This window comes from Triticum aestivum, chromosome 2B (genome assembly GCF_018294505.1).
Source record: "Triticum aestivum cultivar Chinese Spring chromosome 2B, IWGSC CS RefSeq v2.1, whole genome shotgun sequence".
Lineage (NCBI taxonomy): Eukaryota > Viridiplantae > Streptophyta > Magnoliopsida > Poales > Poaceae > Triticum > Triticum aestivum.
Genome location: NC_057798.1, coordinates 742,426,112 through 742,445,399, shown reverse-complemented (window position 1 = coordinate 742,445,399; position 19,288 = coordinate 742,426,112). Strand labels below are relative to the sequence as shown.

The window sequence follows — 19,288 nt, the reverse complement described above, 5'->3', positions numbered from 1 at the left end:
CATGTGATTGAGATGGTTAGGTGGATAGTGGTATCCCCAACCCACCAGGGTTCAAATTCTGGTGCTCAAATGATTCCTCGATTTATTTCAGGATTTCCGACGATGCGTTTTCAGTGGGAGGAGACGTTTCCGTCGACGACGAGGTGCCTACGGTGACTTCGTAAATCTCAAGATGATATGCCGGCTCAGTCTTTCGAAGGTGCTCATAGGGATAGGGTGTGCGTGTGTGCGTTCATAGAGATGAGTGTATGCGCGTGTATATGAGCGCTTGTGTCTGTACTGATGCTAAAAAAAACGACGTGTGGGGCATCATGTAGTCAATAGAATTAATTTGGCAAAAGAAATTCCAATCTAAGCAAATCCATCTTCGATTTTTTCGCTCCACAAGTAACTGAGAGAAAATGAATACGAAGCGTGTTAGCGTAATGCAGGGTTGATGGAGTGCAAATTGAGTTCCCGTATCCTCATCCTCGTCCGCGTCATCTCTCTCCCGTGACGCCTCCTCCCCCACATCCAGAACCCGATCGCATGAACGAGTCACCTTTCCAGATGAGATAGGCCTCCTGGAAGCAACCATGGAGGTGCAGGTTACATGCATGCGCGCATTGCCATTGTTGAGCTGTACCCCAAATATTGTTCATGGTCATCTCTGATGTCATAACCCACGCGCAGGTGCATCTGAACACAAGGAAAGCCTTCTCGCTTAATTCACCTGCACCGCGCACACACGCGCCACCGGACGCACCTGGCAACGTTTGACATTGTCGTAGCACACAAAAACTTCAGGCTAACTAGGAGGTATCTGATCTGATGGTCTGGAGCCAATCCATGATGCCGTAGCCAAGTGCAAGTTGAGATGTACTCTGAAGAAGAGAACTATTGTCATCTCCAGATTATGCTTATCTCCCGCACCGCCATTGGTCAATGGATGAGCTAGCATGATTAGCGGCAGCTAACCAGACGTTCGGATTTTTTTAAATCTCTACTCCTAATGTCTCAGTTGGTAGGTCGCGTTCCGGGTTTTATTTTCGTCCCACCTCACCCGGTCTTTTTTGGTACTTCTTTGGTACTTTCTCCCATCTCCCGCTCAGCCGCAATGAATCAAAAAAAACCGTCCAGCCGAGTACCCCACGCGCTCCCACGCGCCCAATCTTCCGTCGCATCCAACTAACCCGAACGAAAAAAAAACTAGCTAAACCAAGCCGGCGAAAATTAACCAGCGAAAAAAAATCGCCCCACTCTGTGCCCTCGAGCGAGGTTTCGTGCACTCGAGCGAGAAACAGTCGCCCGACTATGTTCCCTCCTTCGCCCGCCGCCTCCAGGCCTTCGTCCCTTCACCGCCGCCGCCCTTCGTCCCTTCGCCGCCCCCGCTCCATCCATTCACCGTCGCCCCTGGCACTGATCCGGCGCGTAAATCGCACATCACAAGCGCCGGCCTCCACTGATCCGGCGCCGGTCCAGGATCCGGCGCCGATCCTGGTCAGGACCCGTCGCCGGAGACGTCCAGGACATCCAGGATCCGGCCACACCTTTCACCAGCCGCCGCCGAGGAGCCCTACGCCGCAGCCAAGATCCAAGAGGAGCAGCCGCCGCCGAGATCCGAGAGGAGCTGGCCACCACGACCTCCCTCCCCAGCCGGCCGCCACCACCTCCTCCCCCACCCCCTCCTCCACGTGCCTGGCATAGGTGGGTCTCAGCCTCCCTCCTACCTCCGTCCAAGGCTAGGAACTCCCCTCCCCTCCCGATCTCCTCCCTTCGTCCAAGGCCACGAGCTCCCCTCCCCTACCCGATCTGACGAAGAGAGGGCCAGGCCTTGCCACTCCGGTGTTCGATGTGGCCAGATCCAGCCGGGGGACTCGCCGCAGAGCCTCCATGTCGGCGGAGCAGCAGCAGCCCAACATAAGGTGGGTGCCCAATCCGTTTTTTGTTCATAGATTTCTGTTGTAGTTTAATTTACTTGACATTTTGCCAAGTCATAGTTTTAGGACTATCACAACATATGTATTACTTTGCACCCATGTCCTCTGTCAAATTTGTTCAGTTCAAAGCATTAAGACTATGACCAGCTATCCAATTTGCAGTCCAGATATATTGTTTCCTTAATCAGCAATGCAAATTTGGGGCAGCTTCAACTTTCTTGTCTGATTTTATTTTGCAATCTATAATCTGAACTGAAAGACAGGGGTACATGCGCTCAGGTTTTGTAGTTGACTAACCATTAGTAATGCAAATTAGGAGCCCCTTTAATTTCTGTGAGCTGCAAGTGCAGTTGACCAATAATCTCATACTTGCTCATAAGCTGCTGAACTGAATCAACACGCCTCTTTTGGTTCCAACAAAAAAATTCCATGCTTAGGACTGTAAAATTACTTCTGTGTAATGTTCATATGGGTCCGGAGGACATTTTACACTTGATGTTTACTTGTGCACGAGCGAAGCAAGTCTGAGCTGCCCTGGGTCTTCTAGAAATTATTGAAGAAGCGTCACGTATCGATAGATCTGGATCCTTTGTGTTGGAAGAGCTGCTGCGTCGGACTATCATAGTTCATATCATAATGTTGATGCCTCTTTTGATATAGCGCTCAAATAAGATTAGGAGGAAGGGCATCACACTCTCCGATAGCAAACAAGATACCACGTACCGATCCTGTTAGTGCATGTAATATCACTATGTTGTATTAACAAATTTGCCTAATGTTGTATTAACAAATCTGTCTTTTCTTTTTTCACTTTGTGTAGGATTTAGAATTATGACAAGGAGTCAGGGACACAATCAGATTTATACCATCCGTTGTGATGATACAAGGAAAGTAAACATATACGCATATTGTGTTCAACGTGATGATACAAGCGAAAGCTGGCCTACGCCGCCAACTGATCTGCGGCAGCGTGAAAGGAGTGTTCAAAAGTAGCAGGAACAGTTGTTCCACTGCTGGTCGGAGGGAGAGCTTGGCAAGGGAGATAGAGGGAGCTCTACAACCACGATCTTGGCATACAACCCGATGGCATCATGCCCACTTAAGCTTCTTCCATGTTCCAATTCTTGCATTTGTTGGTCTTTTACTGTCAGAGCTTACGAAATCCATTACAAATTGAGGTGAGGCCAAGTCGTGAACTTGCTGAGACGTCTTTGCCTTGAATTCTAAGGCTTGAATCTAAATGGAGGCGAGGCCAAGTCTTGAACGAATACTAAGGTTTGCATCTTTTATAAAGCTTGACAGTTACTGTGTAGTTTCAGTTAACATGATAGTCACGCGTGGTGAATCTCTTTTCTTGTCCAGAGATTTCACGAATCCATTATTGCCTACAGAACAACATCCTAGGGCCCTCCCAGTTTGATTCTCTTTATTTTGCTATATCTCAACTATTACATACATCATTTATGCTCTGAAGCTAACCATTGTATGCTTTGATTGGTTGGAGCGGCAAGGTTTTCCAGATCCTGGGAGTCTATCCCTTCCAACAATCTGGAGGTAGCATAGTACATCCGTACTCGCAGGTTGGTGTCTGACTGTCTTTGAATGGTGTTGCTCCAGTGTTGTTTTCCAATGATTAATTTGCAGAAATTGATTATCTGGACATACATGTTTGCTATGTTTGCATCTTGTTTACATATCCCTGTGAGTTCTCTTACAGGAAGAATATGAGTTTGGTGTTTCTTTACTGCCTGATATAGCTAATAGTCTGGTACCAATGAACGGTGCACACTGATAGTCAGTGATTTGAACACTAGCTTATGCCAGATTTTACCGGTTCCGTTTTGAGCCTTGGAAGGCTCATTTCACAATCTTAATCTTTTGACTACCTTTTCAAATGCCAGAGTATATTTTATATAGAAAATACCGACTGCAAAGTTATACTATCAAGTAAATTCCACACACAAAATAAATAAGAGAAACTTATATGTAACGTTGGCAGATGCTTGTTGGCATGGAACGGACATTGTGGATCCAGTGTGAGAATCTCATAGCTGCACTAACTAATTGTACTATTCTTTTAGAATGACAGCCTCCCTAAGTTTGTTTCATTTAAAATGGTTTTCCTCACTAATTGTATGTCAGGCTGCAACATCCTTAGTTCCTCCACATACGACCCTGCGACTAAACCGAGCCGCATACATCTACAACACTTTTGTGTTGCTGACGCCGTCGCGGCCTCCCCGCATGGGTTCCCATCCTCTGTTCGCCGGCCCGCGCCCCCACATCTCCTCACATTAGTATGGCTGCCGGCTGCAGAATCGACGAGGAGGTCGCAGTGGAGGGGTGGTGCTGCAGTGGCTAGCAAGATATCATAAGCTCTCCTTTGTTCTTTTGTGTTTGAATCAGATTCAGTGGTTCTTGATTTTACAGTCATGTATCGACCACCATTGGGTAAGCTCATCAAGGTTTATCTTGGTTGCAGTTTGCATAAGCTAGGTTTGGATTACACTGACCTTTGCCAGATATATTTGCTTGATAGGTCGATTGCATTATATGCTAGAGGGTGCAATGCCATGTTTTTAATGCTTGTATCATGTGCACCCTAGAGCCGTAACACTGGTTGTTTCAGGCCCTAAATAAAATCTGACACTTGAAAATTATCGGGGCATGCCGTTTGAACTATCACACCCCATATAAAATGGTGGATTATGCCATGATCGTATAAGTCTTGCTTACCCTGTAATTATGTTCATATGTTTGGACAGAGGGAATATGATCTGAGCCGCCGTTATGTGTTTCTACTAATTAAAGAACAACTAGGGTCACTTGAAAGAAGATGAGGTATGTTGCGGGGCTGTTGTCGATTCTTGCCTATTTGTCATTAGTTATTCTGTTTTGGCGGAATTACTATGTTATCAAATTTGAGTGTTCAACAACTTGCAGAAGTAATTACATGCCAAATTTCTAAATCTTAGTTCATATGCAGCTGGAAGAATTCCACGATAGACCATTGCTTCAAGGTTGGGAGCGGCCACAACATAATTGACATCAAAACCAGATCTGGGTCCTACATATCCGGTCTTGCTCGGTGAGATTTCTATTTTCCAATCCGTTATATACCTATGATTTATTTGCTACATGAGGTAGTGGCGGGATCACCTTTACAATGCCAAATTATATTTCTATTTCTACAGTATTAGCTACTAGCCAACAGCATGTGTTTACACTCTCATCAGTTAACAGAGTGATTAGTCATAGTAAACTATGTGCCAGCTTATGTGAGTCCAATCGATCTATCTTTTACCGGCATTCCCCATTGTGTAAATTGGGATTATTTGCACCAGCCTTCATACACTCCTAAAACATGGTAGGGAAGACAAGCAAATAGGCACCAGTGGAGCTATGGCAAGGCTCAAAGGGCCATGGCCCGCCCTGGGCTAGAGCGAAAAGGAGTTTTACATGAAGTTTATCCCACAATATTGCATTGATTTTTAGTTTGGTGGTGCTATTTGCACTATCCAGCCCGCCAACATTTTTTAGGTAACTCCGCCACTGCAAATAGGTATCACGATGGTTGCTGCCTAGAGGGAAGTGAGAAGAAGAGAAGACACAACATGGAGAGGAAGACAATCAGATATATCACTTGTTGCTTTACATCTTTTGTTTGAGCCTTGCTACCTGATTGCTCTTGCAATTGAGGTTTTCCAGTGAGCGTTTTATTACATAGATAGGCTCTTTCTGATGACACCAAGGCTACGACAATGAGTAGGCATGCTCTTTTAAAAATGGGTAGGCATACTCTTTTCAAAATGAGTAGGCATCTTTCCTTTTTGAATAATGGTAACATTAATTTGTTTACTTGTTAAGATTTCCCTTGAATGACTTACTATTGTTATGCACTTATGTTGAATGAAATTTTATCCATTTTGTAGTATCCTACAATGGTTTACAGATGGTGTGGCTCCTTGCACTAAGATGATCGATCAGAGATCTAGAGTCCTCAATACAGATCGATGACGCCTCCTCAAGATTCACTTCTTCGTAGCCCCCAACCTTGGTATAGTATAAAAACCTATAAATAAATCAGAAGAATAGGCAATTATCGGATGCTTATGTTTGTTGGTGTAGTAGCCCTCTTAAGTCCAGTCCTAGAGAAGTGTGTCGTAGAAGCATATCAGGAAGACATGGACGTGGATATGCATTATGGTTGTATTATGGACGTGGATATATATTTTACATATTTTTCTGAGTTTGTTCTCAGGGGTGGGTCGTGGCTACCTGGTAACGGTCCAATTTGGTTGTTTTATGATCTTGTCAAGATATTTCACACGATACGGATTAACTATCACCAGTTTTAGTTAATGATTCCTGATATTTATCTCCCAATGGTTATCCGTCCGCACAGTTGCATGCAACTACAAGTACAAACTAATTTTTTAACTTCCATTTCTTGATCAATTGACATTGAAAAGTTAGCACTATTAACGCACTCTTTGTAGAACACTGCTAATACACTAAAATCTATTTGAAACTTATTTTATGGAATACAAAGATTACTTTTTGATATATGTGAAATATAAACTCCTCTACACTAGAAGCACAAAGAAACATGAAATGGAACCCCACCTTGAAACACGTAAAAACAGATATGATGTTGATCTATCATATACCCCATTAACTGCAAAATTTAGCATGATGATGATGGAAGAAAGTTTTAATCAAGGTGTTATTTTCGAGCAAAAACCCAACATTTTATTATTTTCCCTTGATTGCATGCCTCATTATTTAATCACCGATGCACATATGCTACCTTCATGTTTCAATCATATTTACTTACTCTTCCAAGGAATTTATGGCCAGATGTGTTCAAATGCTTTTATCTTTTGAACATGTTTTCATATGAATGAACTGTGGTGCTTTTACTTTTCATTAAGGTTGCTCGACCAAGGTTGTTCAGTGATTGTGTGCACTCCACATGCATCGCCTTTGTCGAGTAAGAAAAACATGTTTTATCTCTGATTATTTCCACATAATCTTCTTTCGGTTATTTGATTTTCTTTACGTTTGTCCCCTTATGCTCCTCTTATTCCCTCAATAAAGTTTGGCCTTGTAGCAACGCACGGGGACATACCTCGACAATAGCTATTTCAAAAAAAGAAGCAAAAGGAGCGCATGATATATACCATTTCATATATCATGGCAGCAAAAACACATTGTGGTGGTCGCTCTGAGCTACGACGATGTGCATTCCTTAGCACCGGGAATTGGCCTAGGATGTCGTGGAGGGGAGAGGAGGGGGCGGTTGACACCGTGGAGGGAAGGAGAGATGGCGGTGAGAGGAAGGTGCGGGTTGAATGACGTGGCATTGAGGGGAGGCAGCAGCAAGAGGCCATGGCGAAGAGAGATTGTGGCGACGAAGCCGTGACAAGGAGAGCAGGCCGGGAGAATGAGATGTGAGTGTGAACGTTCTGCCATGCAATGAGAGTCAGAGATTGAACTGTTTTGTTTATTGTAAGGTGAGAAGAAAAGGAGCTGCCGTTTGCTTTTTTTGTGGGAAAAGCGACTGTTTGTTGTGAGAAAAATATCACATACCTTTTTATACAGTGAAAAATAACACATACCCTAGCCAGTCATTTCTGGAGAATAATTACCAAGTGAGTTCCTTACTAAAATTCGGATGCGACTTACTCTACTAAAAAGCAGATGCCACTCACTCGGACTACATATATTGTATATGGGCTTATCTTATTTTTTTATTTTAATATGTGTTTATATATCGCTTTTGTTGATTAGAGATAAGAACTATGGCTTCGGATGATGCTTTGAAAATGTCAATTGACAAAGCTTTATGATTGGCGGACTGAAAACTCCACAATTAAAAGAGACATATATAAATAGTGGTTCTTCTTTATATATTTGTTGCACATGACAATATAGAAGATGTATTTTCATATATGCTTATTTTTGCAAAGTATGAGAGAGATGAAGATGTATGATGTCGACATTCAAAAGGAATCCTTTGACAAGGTTTCCAGCATAGTGTTGTTGGAAGTGGCCTAAAATTCACCGAATTATATACAATAATACACATATATATGTGCAACCAGAATAAAAGATTAAAAGGCCCGTGGCAACGCACGGGCACTCTACTAGTAATACTAATACGAGACTCGTCAAATCATTTCCTTCATTTTTGGCGTGCCGATAACCATGGACTTTGGTCGGGTTCATGGAGCATTGACCAGTATATATATTTGCCACCCCCTGACGTATATGATGCCCTCATTGCATTAGCGGCGCCGCGTTTATTTCGTGATGACAGACTCAGCACGATAACTATTATCTGGCTAGTACTCCCTAGCTTCAGAACGCACGGGATATAGTATTCGTTCAGTTCATGGTTACAAACTAATTAAGCACGACAGAGCTACTCCCTCTATCTCATAATATAAGAGCGTTTTGACACTAGTATAATTTTCCTGTTCGAGAGAGTGAGCTCAGACTAATCTGCACTGCTCGTATGAGAACGTTCAACGCTGGGTGTGTTTCTCTTCACTGAGGGCTAGATCTACTATGATCAGATATTTTCACGCTGCAAACAGAATCTAATTACGGACGCCTGATGAGCAGCACATGAGACTACAGCGAGCTAGGTCGAGCTGCACATGAGATTCTTTTACCGCTTTGCCAGAGCCAAAGCCGGGCACAGTGGATCCAGTAGATCCAGCGGCACAGCACCCAGCGACTGACAGGATCCGCCAATGCCAGCTGCATCACCACCGGAAAACGAGTGTGCCGACGAGGGAGGGGATCTGGGAGGATCTCCGTGCTGGGCGCCACCAGCCGCAACCACGCCACCTTCCTTGGCAACCGCGCCGAGCACAGGTCCACCACCACCACCAACTCCTCTGCCGCCGGTCCCGCCCTCCGCGCAAAGGCAGCGGAATCTCGCTTGAATTCTGGCCGACCGGGCCGATCGATCGAGCCGGCGGCCGACCACGCCGGGCCACGGACAGCCGTTGGTTTGCCTCCAGCTGCGCGTCATGTGCCGTGCAGGCGTGCTCCATCGATTAAAGAAGAAAAGTGTCCAGCACTGCTGTAGCTCCTTGTCTGCCCGCGCCCCAGTTCGTTCAGTGAATCCAGAGGTGCAGGGCTGCCTAGCTCGGCGTAGGATCGTCCTGTCTTTCGGCGCCTGCCTGCGCCCCAATTCAGTTCTGGCACGGCCGACGGACGGTGACACGATCGACCGAACTGGAACCCCAACAGCACCAACTGTTGCCTGATTATTACTGTCCGCAAAGCAGAGTGCGTGCTCCGGCTGCACGGCGAGCAAGTGGTGAGCCTTGTGCTGTTGCGCAGCAGCATTCGGTTGAAGCGACGAGTTGGCGACGAAGAGGACGCGCACGGGGCCTACTGCAGACCAAGTGGCTGAACTGGTCGACCGAGCTCGTGCGGTCGTGCCGTGGTAGCGTGGTCGTGACCATTTCGTTTGGAAGTTGCACACAAAAAAAAAACAGAGCGATACTTACAGGTACAGCAGCAGAATTGTTTATGTTTTCTCCGTAGATCTAGTGGCGGCATGGAGCTCTTAAACAAACTAGTCTTGTACTCTTGCAGTAGTGCCGTCTTCTCTTACATATTCCTCTTTGAATATGTAAATCTGTTAGTAGTGCCGTCTTCCAGATTTGTTAAATTAAACTTACCAGCAGTGCCGTCTTCTGCCGCCTCCCGTACTTTACAATACAGCTAGAACTAGCAGTACCGTGGACGACAAAAAAAGAGAGCGGGTGTTGTTCAATGCTCCGCTCCATTGCCATTTCAAAACTTACTGACCTGAGCACATGCGCGTGCATGCTAGAGTAGAACCAACTCACCCTAGTGCATCTTTTTTCATGATTTTAATTTCACGATAAGCTTGAATACTCTGGCCAGCTCCATGGCGCCGGTCCCGGGGCGGCGGATTGTCCTGTCTCTTTCCTCCGGAGAATTAGGATCTGGAATCACATTTGGTGGTGCACGGCCACTGAACTTAATTGGTGCATTGACAAATATAGAGAATCATCACTTGCGAAAGGCTCTGATTTTTGTTTTATTTCTTGTTCGGAGCTCGCTGCATCTTTATATTCAGAGAATACGGAGATTCCTCGGTGAGGAGCTTCACAGCTTGCTGCACCTTCATATTTCGGCTCCTGTGGCGCAACTGCAACCAAGTATTCCTGGCTACTTACTTTAGGTGTGTCGATAACTCGATACTAGTACCATTTTTCACAGTAGTAGCAGGGATAAAAGGACACACCTGTTAATTTTGATCTCCGGCTCCTGGAGCTCATCAACAGCCGCCTGAGCAGACTGCCTCCTCCAACCTGGCCTCTCCATTGGGCGCCGGTAGGGGTCGTCCCCTGCCCTGCGCGTGGCGGTCCGTCCGTCCGGCGGCGCCGCTGCCACTTGTCCCGGCCCACAGGTCAGCCTCCACGAACACCGGTCCCAGGCTGAAACAGCTTGTGCCTGGAAGCCGCCCGCTGCGCCTCACGTGGGAGTACCACCAACCATCGCAACGTACGACACGACGATTCCGTCGGGGCCGCCATGAAAAAATGCTCCAAGCAAGATTCGGATCTCCGAGGGCCTATGAAAACGACGCATTTGTTGGACAGATCCTGCGTGTGGCGATTGAGATCCCCCTTGGTCCCCGCCGTTCACGCCGTACGCCGCATGCCACACACGGCGATTCCGGCAGGATAAGCAAACGGTCCCGGCCGATCTGGAGACCGGAGAGGAGACGTGATATCGTATGGTTTTCACGGGAGGACGCGCGGTTGACAGCGAAATGGGCCATGTACGTACACACGCTGTACAGTACAGTACAACCTAAGAGCAACTACACCCTGGCCGCGTCCCGTGACATTTTGGTTAGGGGTACGATGCCTTTCCTTTCACGGTGCACAGTGGGTCATACGGAACCTTGGCGTGTCACTGTACAAAAGAACCCCTGTATGCGCAAACGACACGAAACTTTAAATTTTTGTACTGTCTGTCTGCGACGTTGATGCCTCGACGCCATAGAATTTAGGTTAGATTATCTACATGACAAATATGACCTCTCAAATGCCCACGAACGCGATTTAATGCATCCGGACATCTAGTACTACATTCTCAAATCCATACAAAAGCATGTAAACTTAAAAACCTACATACTACGTATCTACTCCCCGTCGAAGATGTCGACAGCCCGGCTCCGGGTACACGGGCGGTAGCTGCAGCTCCGGCGCCACCGGCTGCTCCACTCCGGCCTCCAACTATTGTACCTCCGCGTCGAGGACGACGAAGAGCGCGTCGGACGCTGTCTGCTCCTGCCGGAGGAACTGCCGGTTGGCCTCCACATAGGCCTCATCCTGGATGGACTCCAGGGTGACCTGCTGCTCTGCCATCTCCGCGGCTTGGGTGACGGGGAACTCCGCCTCTGCCTCCGCCATGGTGACCCCCCCCCCCCCAGCAGGCTGCTCCGCCTCGTCCTCCTCCGGATCCACCACCTCCATCGGCTCCAACTGTGGCTCTCCCTCCTCCTCCTCCGGCTCCGGCGAGTCCAGAGGCAGCCCCGAAGCGATGCGGGCGGCACGCCTTGCCTGTATCTCCTCCACGATTTGCCTCCGGCGCTCCAGCGTCCTCTATAGTTCAAATTAAATGACACTACTTTTTGTTAATGATCTAGAAACATACAAAAAAATATAGTGTTTTTACAAATATGCTACATGAACATACCGCCCACAATATCGTCTGCTATCCGCATTCCGCGGTCGCAATCCATTATCAGCCCGCTATCCGCTATTTAAAACCTTGGCTACCTGCGCAAACCTTTGGGGCAGTTTTTTCATTGCATTGCATGCAATCAACCGAACCGAGTATACCTGGAAAACCTCTTGTCGCTGCAATTGACATCGACCTTTGTGTCTTCGACATTTGGTTCTCTCGGGTACTCTGCTCCAAGCACCTTTACCATGGCTCGGGCAAACTTGACAGTGCCCTCAAGACATGTGCTCTCCCCCATCCAGAAAATCTCACCCACGGCATCCGCGACAGTACCAAATGCATGCATCCTTAGAGCATCCGTGCATTTCTGCAAAGGAGAGAACTAAAGTTGTCCATATCACTCTTTCCTGAGACTAGAGTAGGGATGATGTGCCTCCTTGCCATCCACCATACACAATAACAAGGGTTAGTTCCTCGGGAAGCGATGCCGAAAAAACCATCATGGTAAGTTGGCCTTGGTTGAAAGTAGTCATCGTAGAGCAGCCGTTAACCAGCTATCCTATCCAGGTGTACAATTCTCCTCCCCTTTCCTAACCCTTGAAGTTCAGAATATGCTCCACTTCCTTCTTCATTTCCTCCTATATGCTGATCGTCATGAACCCAACATCCTACGAATCAACAACTCTTTTTGAATGAATTAGTGTAAATTGGCAAGGATTCTTTTTTGAAAAAGAATGATACCGATCAAATTCGGGCGAGACATAACAATAACGTAAAATCTTAGCACCAACTGTAGACAAATAAAAGTTGTTGCACGTACTATTGGCGCAGTGTTCCAATCGGACATAGATACCATGTTGGTGGAGCTTCTTTGATCGTTGGGGATCTGAAAGCCGTTGAAAGCAACGGTTAACAAAGTGAATCCGTCCTGCATGCGCCTAACATTGATGTGAATGTATGGCTAATTTTGGCACCCACTTGATTCCCTGTTTCAAAACGATATTGAAGACTTAATCCTCGAAGATACTCTTTGCATATTGCAGAGAAACTGCAAATCCTGCATCTAAAGGGGATATTCAAAGCATACTTGACTTGTAGCAGTGCGATTGATTCTGAGAGATTCGCTTACTAATAAGCCTCAGGCATGGCATCAATCGTGGAAAGAAATAAAAAATCGGCACGGATGATCGTGCATCTCCCTTTCGCCTCTCCTTGGTTTCTCTGATGAAGGTGTGCGCATGCAATTTCGCCTGCCTGACTAGCTAAGCCTTGACTACGACAGTATTCCTTTCGTAGTGATAAAGAAGGAATAAAGAAGGATTAAACGGTAGAAATTAACATGGAGGATCAGCGAGCACTAAGCAACTTGGATTCCATCCATCGTGTGTTAACTTTTGTGTGAGCCGGGGCCGGGTTAACTTTGCCGGGCAGTCTGCAGGTGTCATGCATCATCTCGTCTGATTGCTCCGGCGAGCTGGGGAGTGTTGTTTGTGGTTTGTGACCGTGTCCGTGCGCGTCACCTTCATCGGTTGGGTCGAAAGTGATGCAAGTGCGTCACAGATTCTTCTGGTCTGAAATTATCTCGCCTTCAGGTGACGAGTGGTAAAACCAACACCCAAGTGTTAAGCTATGAAGGTGAAATATAGTCGGTCGGCACTCCATGCCCTGTGGCTGATAGCGGCAGAAACAACGATGTTTCGCGCAAAAATCGTACCGGCGCATGGAATGCATAGTCTTCCTCTGCTCGTCACCACAAGATAAGGTGCTTGAAACTTTCTCTGTTCGTCATGCGGGTATGGTGTACGTGAATCTTTCAATAATTCTTACTGCAGATGCACTCAAATTGGCCGTAATTTGAGGGCTTACGATCTTACAGGTTTTGGCAATTCGTTCGCGGGTGATCTGGTGTGATCTCCACGGCAATTTCAGCCAGGAGATGGATGGATCGATCGAAGTTAATTTACGGGATCCTTAATAGTATATGCACGGGAAAGTTAATCTTAATCGTTAAACGGAAGTGACATCGATTTCTGCAGTACGGTGCCCTCACGTGATTAGGTGATAATTTAATTCCATAAAACGAGAGCTCAGGCGCAGAGATTCCATCGCCATCGTCGCGTGACTTGAGTGAGTGCGCATCTCTTTTTTGCGCATCTCGTGGCTGATTCGCCCCCGGCTTGTTGCGGTTTGGCTTGTCTGGATTCCACAGGGAATCAGCCCGTCCGGGATCTTCTGTGCAAGCAGCCAGCGGGCAACGTTCCTAGGGCATCTCCAACCCTCAAACCACCCGCAACCTTTTGGAACGTACGGTTCGGATATGTTTTGCCATCGAACGCGGGCGTGCATCGGTCCGCATGCCCGTACGAACTTGCTTTTTTCTGCAAAACAAAAGATAAACTAGTGGTGGGGGTTGTGCGGGCGTCCGGACCGCTGCCACGTCCGCTGACTACCCTACCCTACCAGGGGCGGCGGTTCGTCTGTCAGAGCCGCTTCCGAGAGGAGATGGGGCCGCTGCTGCGGCTGGTCCTCCTCGCAGCCGAAGGAGCCTGCCTTCGTGGATGCGGATGGTCCAGGTGAGCGAGGACGCCGACGCCATGATCCGCCTGGCGACGAACTACCACCGTTGTTGCCAGCCGGTGCGGAGAGCCAGGACTTCGGCATCGCCGCTGGGCTCGGAGAGGAGGAAGGGCTCGGCAAGGTGAAGGGGAAGGAGGACGTTGCGGTGCTCGGTATTGTGCGGTTCTGGACGGCGCCGAAGCGGAGGGGCAGTGAGCCTGCTTCAATGCGGCGCAGCGGCCGAAGTTGGTTTCTCGGGTCGCGTCGTCTGCATTGAAGCGGCAACCACGGTCGAGAGGGCACGTCCGTCTGCACTGCCTTCCCGTCCTGCAAATCGCGACATTAATGTTGGCCACTGCATATTCTGGGCCGGTATGAATGTGGCGCGGTAAGCGGCGCGACGCGTGGGATGGAAAACATGAAAGGATGTGTGTGTGGTTTGGGTGGGCCAGGGCTAACAACAGGTGGGCGTGACAGCGGTCCGTAGTCCTGCACCCCCCCCCCCCCCCCCCCCCGCGGCGCCCCTGCATCTGTCTCCGGTTTGCGAGAGGAAACGCGTGCAGACCATACAGAACCGCGTTGGATGTCTTCAGCGGTCCGAACAACGTGGTCCGGACGGATGCAGGAGGTTTAGGGATCGACCTTAGAGATGCCCTTAACAACGTCGGGAGTCTTGCTCGTTTTGCATTTTTTTCTGAGTTGTTTCTTTATTTTTTTCGCGATTGTACTCGTTTTTCTGTAGGAGTAGTCCAACGCAATGCTCTGCCTCTGCCTCGTGCTGAATCAACCGGACCCAAATCACGCAGCCTCGGAAATTCAGCTGTCAAATCCAAATTTTTTTCTCTCAAAAAATTCCTTTTTTTATTGTTTGTTTACGCGCCACACACCAGCAACAAATCCGACGGCAACCACTCAAATCCCGCCCCGCAGTGCCGGATACCGTTCCGGAGAGAAGAATCCGGCCCTACTAGGGCGTGACGGTTTCCTCCCGGACCTGTGATTCCCTTCCCAAAACCCGCAGCATCGCAAACCAGCCCGTCTCGGACCCGGAGAAGAGCCACCCCCTCCCGTCCCCTATAAATACCCCGCCTTCCCTACCTTCTTCTCCAACACACACATACCAACAGAGCAACAACCAACAAAGAACAGAGTACCATAACAACTAGCCGTAGCCACACAGAGAGATCGACGGAAGAGCCTTAGCTTTAGCCATCGCCTAGCACAGCACACCACCGCACCACCACCAGCACCTACATAAGCACGCATGGCGCGCTGGGCCATCGCCATCCACGGAGGCGCGGGCGTGGACCCCAACCTGCCGGAGCACCGCCAGGAGGAGGCCAAGCGCGTGCTGGCCCGGTGCCTGCAGGTCGGCGTCGACCTGCTCCGGGCTGGTGCGACGGCGCTGGACGTCGTGGAGGCCGTGGTGCGGGAGCTGGAGACGGACCCCTGCTTCAACTCGGGCCGCGGCTCCGCGCTCACACGCGCCGGCACCGTCGAGATGGAGGCCAGCATCATGGACGGCCGCGGCCGCCGCTGCGGCGCCGTCTCCGGTGTGTCCACCGTTAAAAACCCCGTGTCCCTGGCCCGGCGCGTCATGGACAAGTCCCCACACTCCTACCTCGCCTTCGACGGCGCCGAGGATTTCGCGCGCGAGCAGGTAATCCATCAATTAACGCCGATATGATTTCTTTTGATACGGGATTAACCTCCATTATTTAATTATGTTCCATGCATGGCCTCCAACCAACAAAGAAAGTAACGTAAAACATGCTGCCTCCCTATGGCCATCTAGTTAATCGAAATTACTGCACAGTAAATCATTTTTAATTGAAAACAATCACGTGCCCCTGCCATGGCGGAGAGTGACAGAACGGACGGAGTAGCATGGCATGCAGCCGAAATTTCTCGTGGAAAGCATCCTTGAAAATTGTGGTGCGCTCGACACGTTATACATGAGGTGTGGGGTGCGGCACACCATCTGTCCTGTCCAGCTGAACCTTTTCTGTATGTAGTGTACACAGCACCAACACAGCTGCATGCAGCAAAGCTTGCACGGGGAAGACAGTTCATTGCAGAGACGCATCTTGCTTCGATCCTGCAAGATATTTTGGAGTAGCTTCGGCTCCGTGTGTAATTTGTTCCGTATCGTATCTTCATGCTTCATTTTGGGTAAGCATGTCATTTTATTAGATACAGCAAGACAGAGATAGTTTTTTTTTGCGGGTAAAAGACAGAGTTAGGTTAGCACAATAGCTCAAGAAGGTCATGTCCCTGGTTTCCTAACAGTTGAAAAGTGGAGAAACACATGGGTCTCTTGGTGACAACAGCCGCCCCGCACCTACCAAAACACACCCTTGGTGACAACAGCCTCAAGAGTTTTCAGTCAAGATCGTGCAGCTAGCTAGTACTAGCCAGCAGCTGCACCAAAGGATTCCATCTTTGTCGCATGCGCCAAAGAAAATGGTTCGATGCATGTGCACAACTTTCTTTCTTGTGGTCGGCACTATTTCTCATTAAATTTAACAAAGATCACTTGTCAGATCCATCAACCTAGGATGGTTACTGTACACAGCCAAAGCACCCCTGTTTCTACTTGCACGCTCCCCTGTTTTTGGCGCGAAAACGTGTGCACGGCATCGCCTCCCCCTGTGCACCACTCGCGTCGTGTGTGGCAGCCATGGGACAGAATCCCTGCCGGATCTCGTGCCCCGCCCATGCCAGCCGCCACGCCGGGACCAGGCCACTGGCTCCCAGTGCGACGAATCTGTCGTCGACGCCACACCATCGAGTTACAGCAACTGGATCCGTTGCCGTGATTCCCACAGAATCCCTCGCCTTGCCTGCAGATCTCGTGGCTGTGCACCGTGCCGCACGATCTTTATTTGCATCGAGAGTTAACACGATTTTACATTTGAATGTGTTGATCTGAATTGGTTTCCAACTTGGTCTGTATGCAGGGCCTGGAGGTTGTGGATAACAGCTACTTCATCACGGAGGAGAACGTGGGCATGCTCAAGCTCGCCAAGGAGGCCAACAGCATCCTCTTCGACTACCGCATCCCGCTGGCGGGCACCGACACTTGCAGCGCGCAGGCAGCGGCGGTGGAGGGCCACGGCAGCAACGGCATGGTGATGAACGGGCTGCCCATCAGCATCTACGCGCAGGAGACGGTCGGGTGCGCGGTGGTGGACTCTAACGGCTTCACGGCAGCGGCCACCTCGACCGGCGGGCTCATGAACAAGATGACGGGCCGCATCGGCGACTCGCCCCTCATCGGCGCCGGCACCTACGCGTGCGGGCACTGCGCTGTGTCGTGCACCGGCGAGGGCGAGGCCATCATCCGCTCCACGCTGGCGCGGGACGTGGCGGCCGTCATGGAGTACAAGGGCCTCCCGCTGCAGGAGGCCGTGGACTTCTGCGTCAAGGAGCGGCTGGACGAGGGGTTCGCGGGGCTCATCGCCGTGTCCGGCACCGGCGAGGTGGCGTACGGGTTCAACTGCACCGGCATGTTCAGGGGCTGCGCCACCGAGGACGGCTTCATGGAGGTCGGCATCTGGGATTGAAGTGCGCGAGCTCAGCCGGAGATGTGTCCGCATGTAGTGTGTGTACATACGTTTGGTCATCCTGCGATTGCCATCTGGTTTTAGTCTAAGAATCCTCGGTTACTAGCACTGGTTACTTCAAAGCCATGAGCTACCGGATAATAAACATGGGACTGCCTATGCACGACGTGCCTCAAAAAAGTTCCATCAGTAACTTATATTGTAGACCGTTTGATCTTCATCCAACGGTTGTAAACAAAACTGTCTTCTTCCTCAAGTGTAGTCCCGTGAACCCAGGCTGAACCGCATGCCGCCGGCCGCGATCCTCACCGCCCCCACGCTCCCCATCGTCATGCTGGCCGCGTCATCCCACCGCATCGAAAAACAACTTTGAAGATCTTCAGCACCCCACCCCTAATAAGTTAAGATAGATAATGTGGCTTCAACCTAAGATGGATTTTCGGTGAAAATCGAGTAAATATAAATATATCGTGTAAAAGAAGGACGCCGATAACTGTCACACGTGTGGTATATTAGACATGCGTCCACACATCGTGTGTGCTGCGAACAGGAGGTAGCCCACACGGGCTGTGTGTGGGCGGATATTAGAATTGCCCACACATGTGGGCGCGGCTACTTCGTGCCACACGCCAACAAGTACTACTCATCTCCATCCCGCGCGTGTGGCACGAAGCAAAAATGCCCACACGTCCTGGCACACTACGTTAGGTACACCGCGGGATGACGATTTAGTTGCCATCCTGGTTGACAGATGTAGTTATCCGGGATGGCAAGTGTAGTTGTAAAAGCATGGCAACTCTATCTGTTTCGGTTAGTTATAGTTGACATGTCTAATTTATGGTAGTTGCCGCATGTAATCAAACCGTAGTTGCCGTGTGTGATTAACTACTTGCCACATATGGTCAAATAGTAGTTGCCATGTGTATTTACCTAGTTGCCACGTGTGGTCCAACCATAGTTGCCGTGTGTAACTACTTGCCACATATGGTCAAACAATAGTTGCCATCTGTGTTTACCTAGTTGCCATGTGTGGTCCAACCATAGTTGCCATGTGTGTTTATCTGGTTGCTACGTACGCGCAACTACAGTTGCTGTCAGCAAAAAATCACAGTTGTCATGTGTGTTTACCTAGTTGCCACGTTCGTCTAACTGCAGTTGCCATCCACAACGTAGGATTGTCGTGTGGGCCCACGCGCGCATGAACTAGGTGGCTGGTTGTGTGGGCAGAAACTAGTTCGCCCACACAGCGCAGCTGGCAAACAACATGGTTCTAGCGTGTGGGTAAACTCTCCAACGCCCACACACCAGCCCCGTCCTACGTGGCACATAAAATCAACCTTTTCATGCCAAGATTCGTGCAAAAGGCACTGGACGACGATCGAGGCGTGTGGGCGAGTTGGGTAACGCCCACACGTGTGGGCGTTTGTATTTCCGAAAAACAAAGGACGCCGATAACGCCCAAACGTGTGGGCGTTAAGGGATCTGTCCACACATTTTGTG

At 49.1% G+C, this 19,288-nt stretch overlaps 1 protein-coding gene and 1 long non-coding RNA gene across 2 annotated transcripts; both read left to right on the top strand.

The window, feature by feature from the left end:
* The first annotated feature begins 1,606 nt into the window (after positions 1-1,606).
* Positions 1,607-6,241, top strand: LOC123042397 (uncharacterized). Its single transcript, XR_006418775.1, has 4 exons — positions 1,607-2,649; positions 2,740-4,760; positions 4,906-5,007; positions 5,852-6,241. It is a non-coding gene; the product is annotated as an uncharacterized lncRNA (long non-coding RNA).
* A 9,072-nt stretch (positions 6,242-15,313) lies between these two features.
* Positions 15,314-17,951, top strand: LOC123047098 (probable isoaspartyl peptidase/L-asparaginase 2). Its single transcript, XM_044470589.1, has 2 exons — positions 15,314-15,882; positions 17,183-17,951. The coding sequence occupies exons 1-2, from the start codon at positions 15,487-15,489 to the stop codon at positions 17,786-17,788; spliced, it is 1,002 nt and encodes a 333-aa protein (XP_044326524.1). The 5' UTR covers positions 15,314-15,486; the 3' UTR covers positions 17,789-17,951.
* Positions 17,952-19,288: the final 1,337 nt, after the last annotated feature.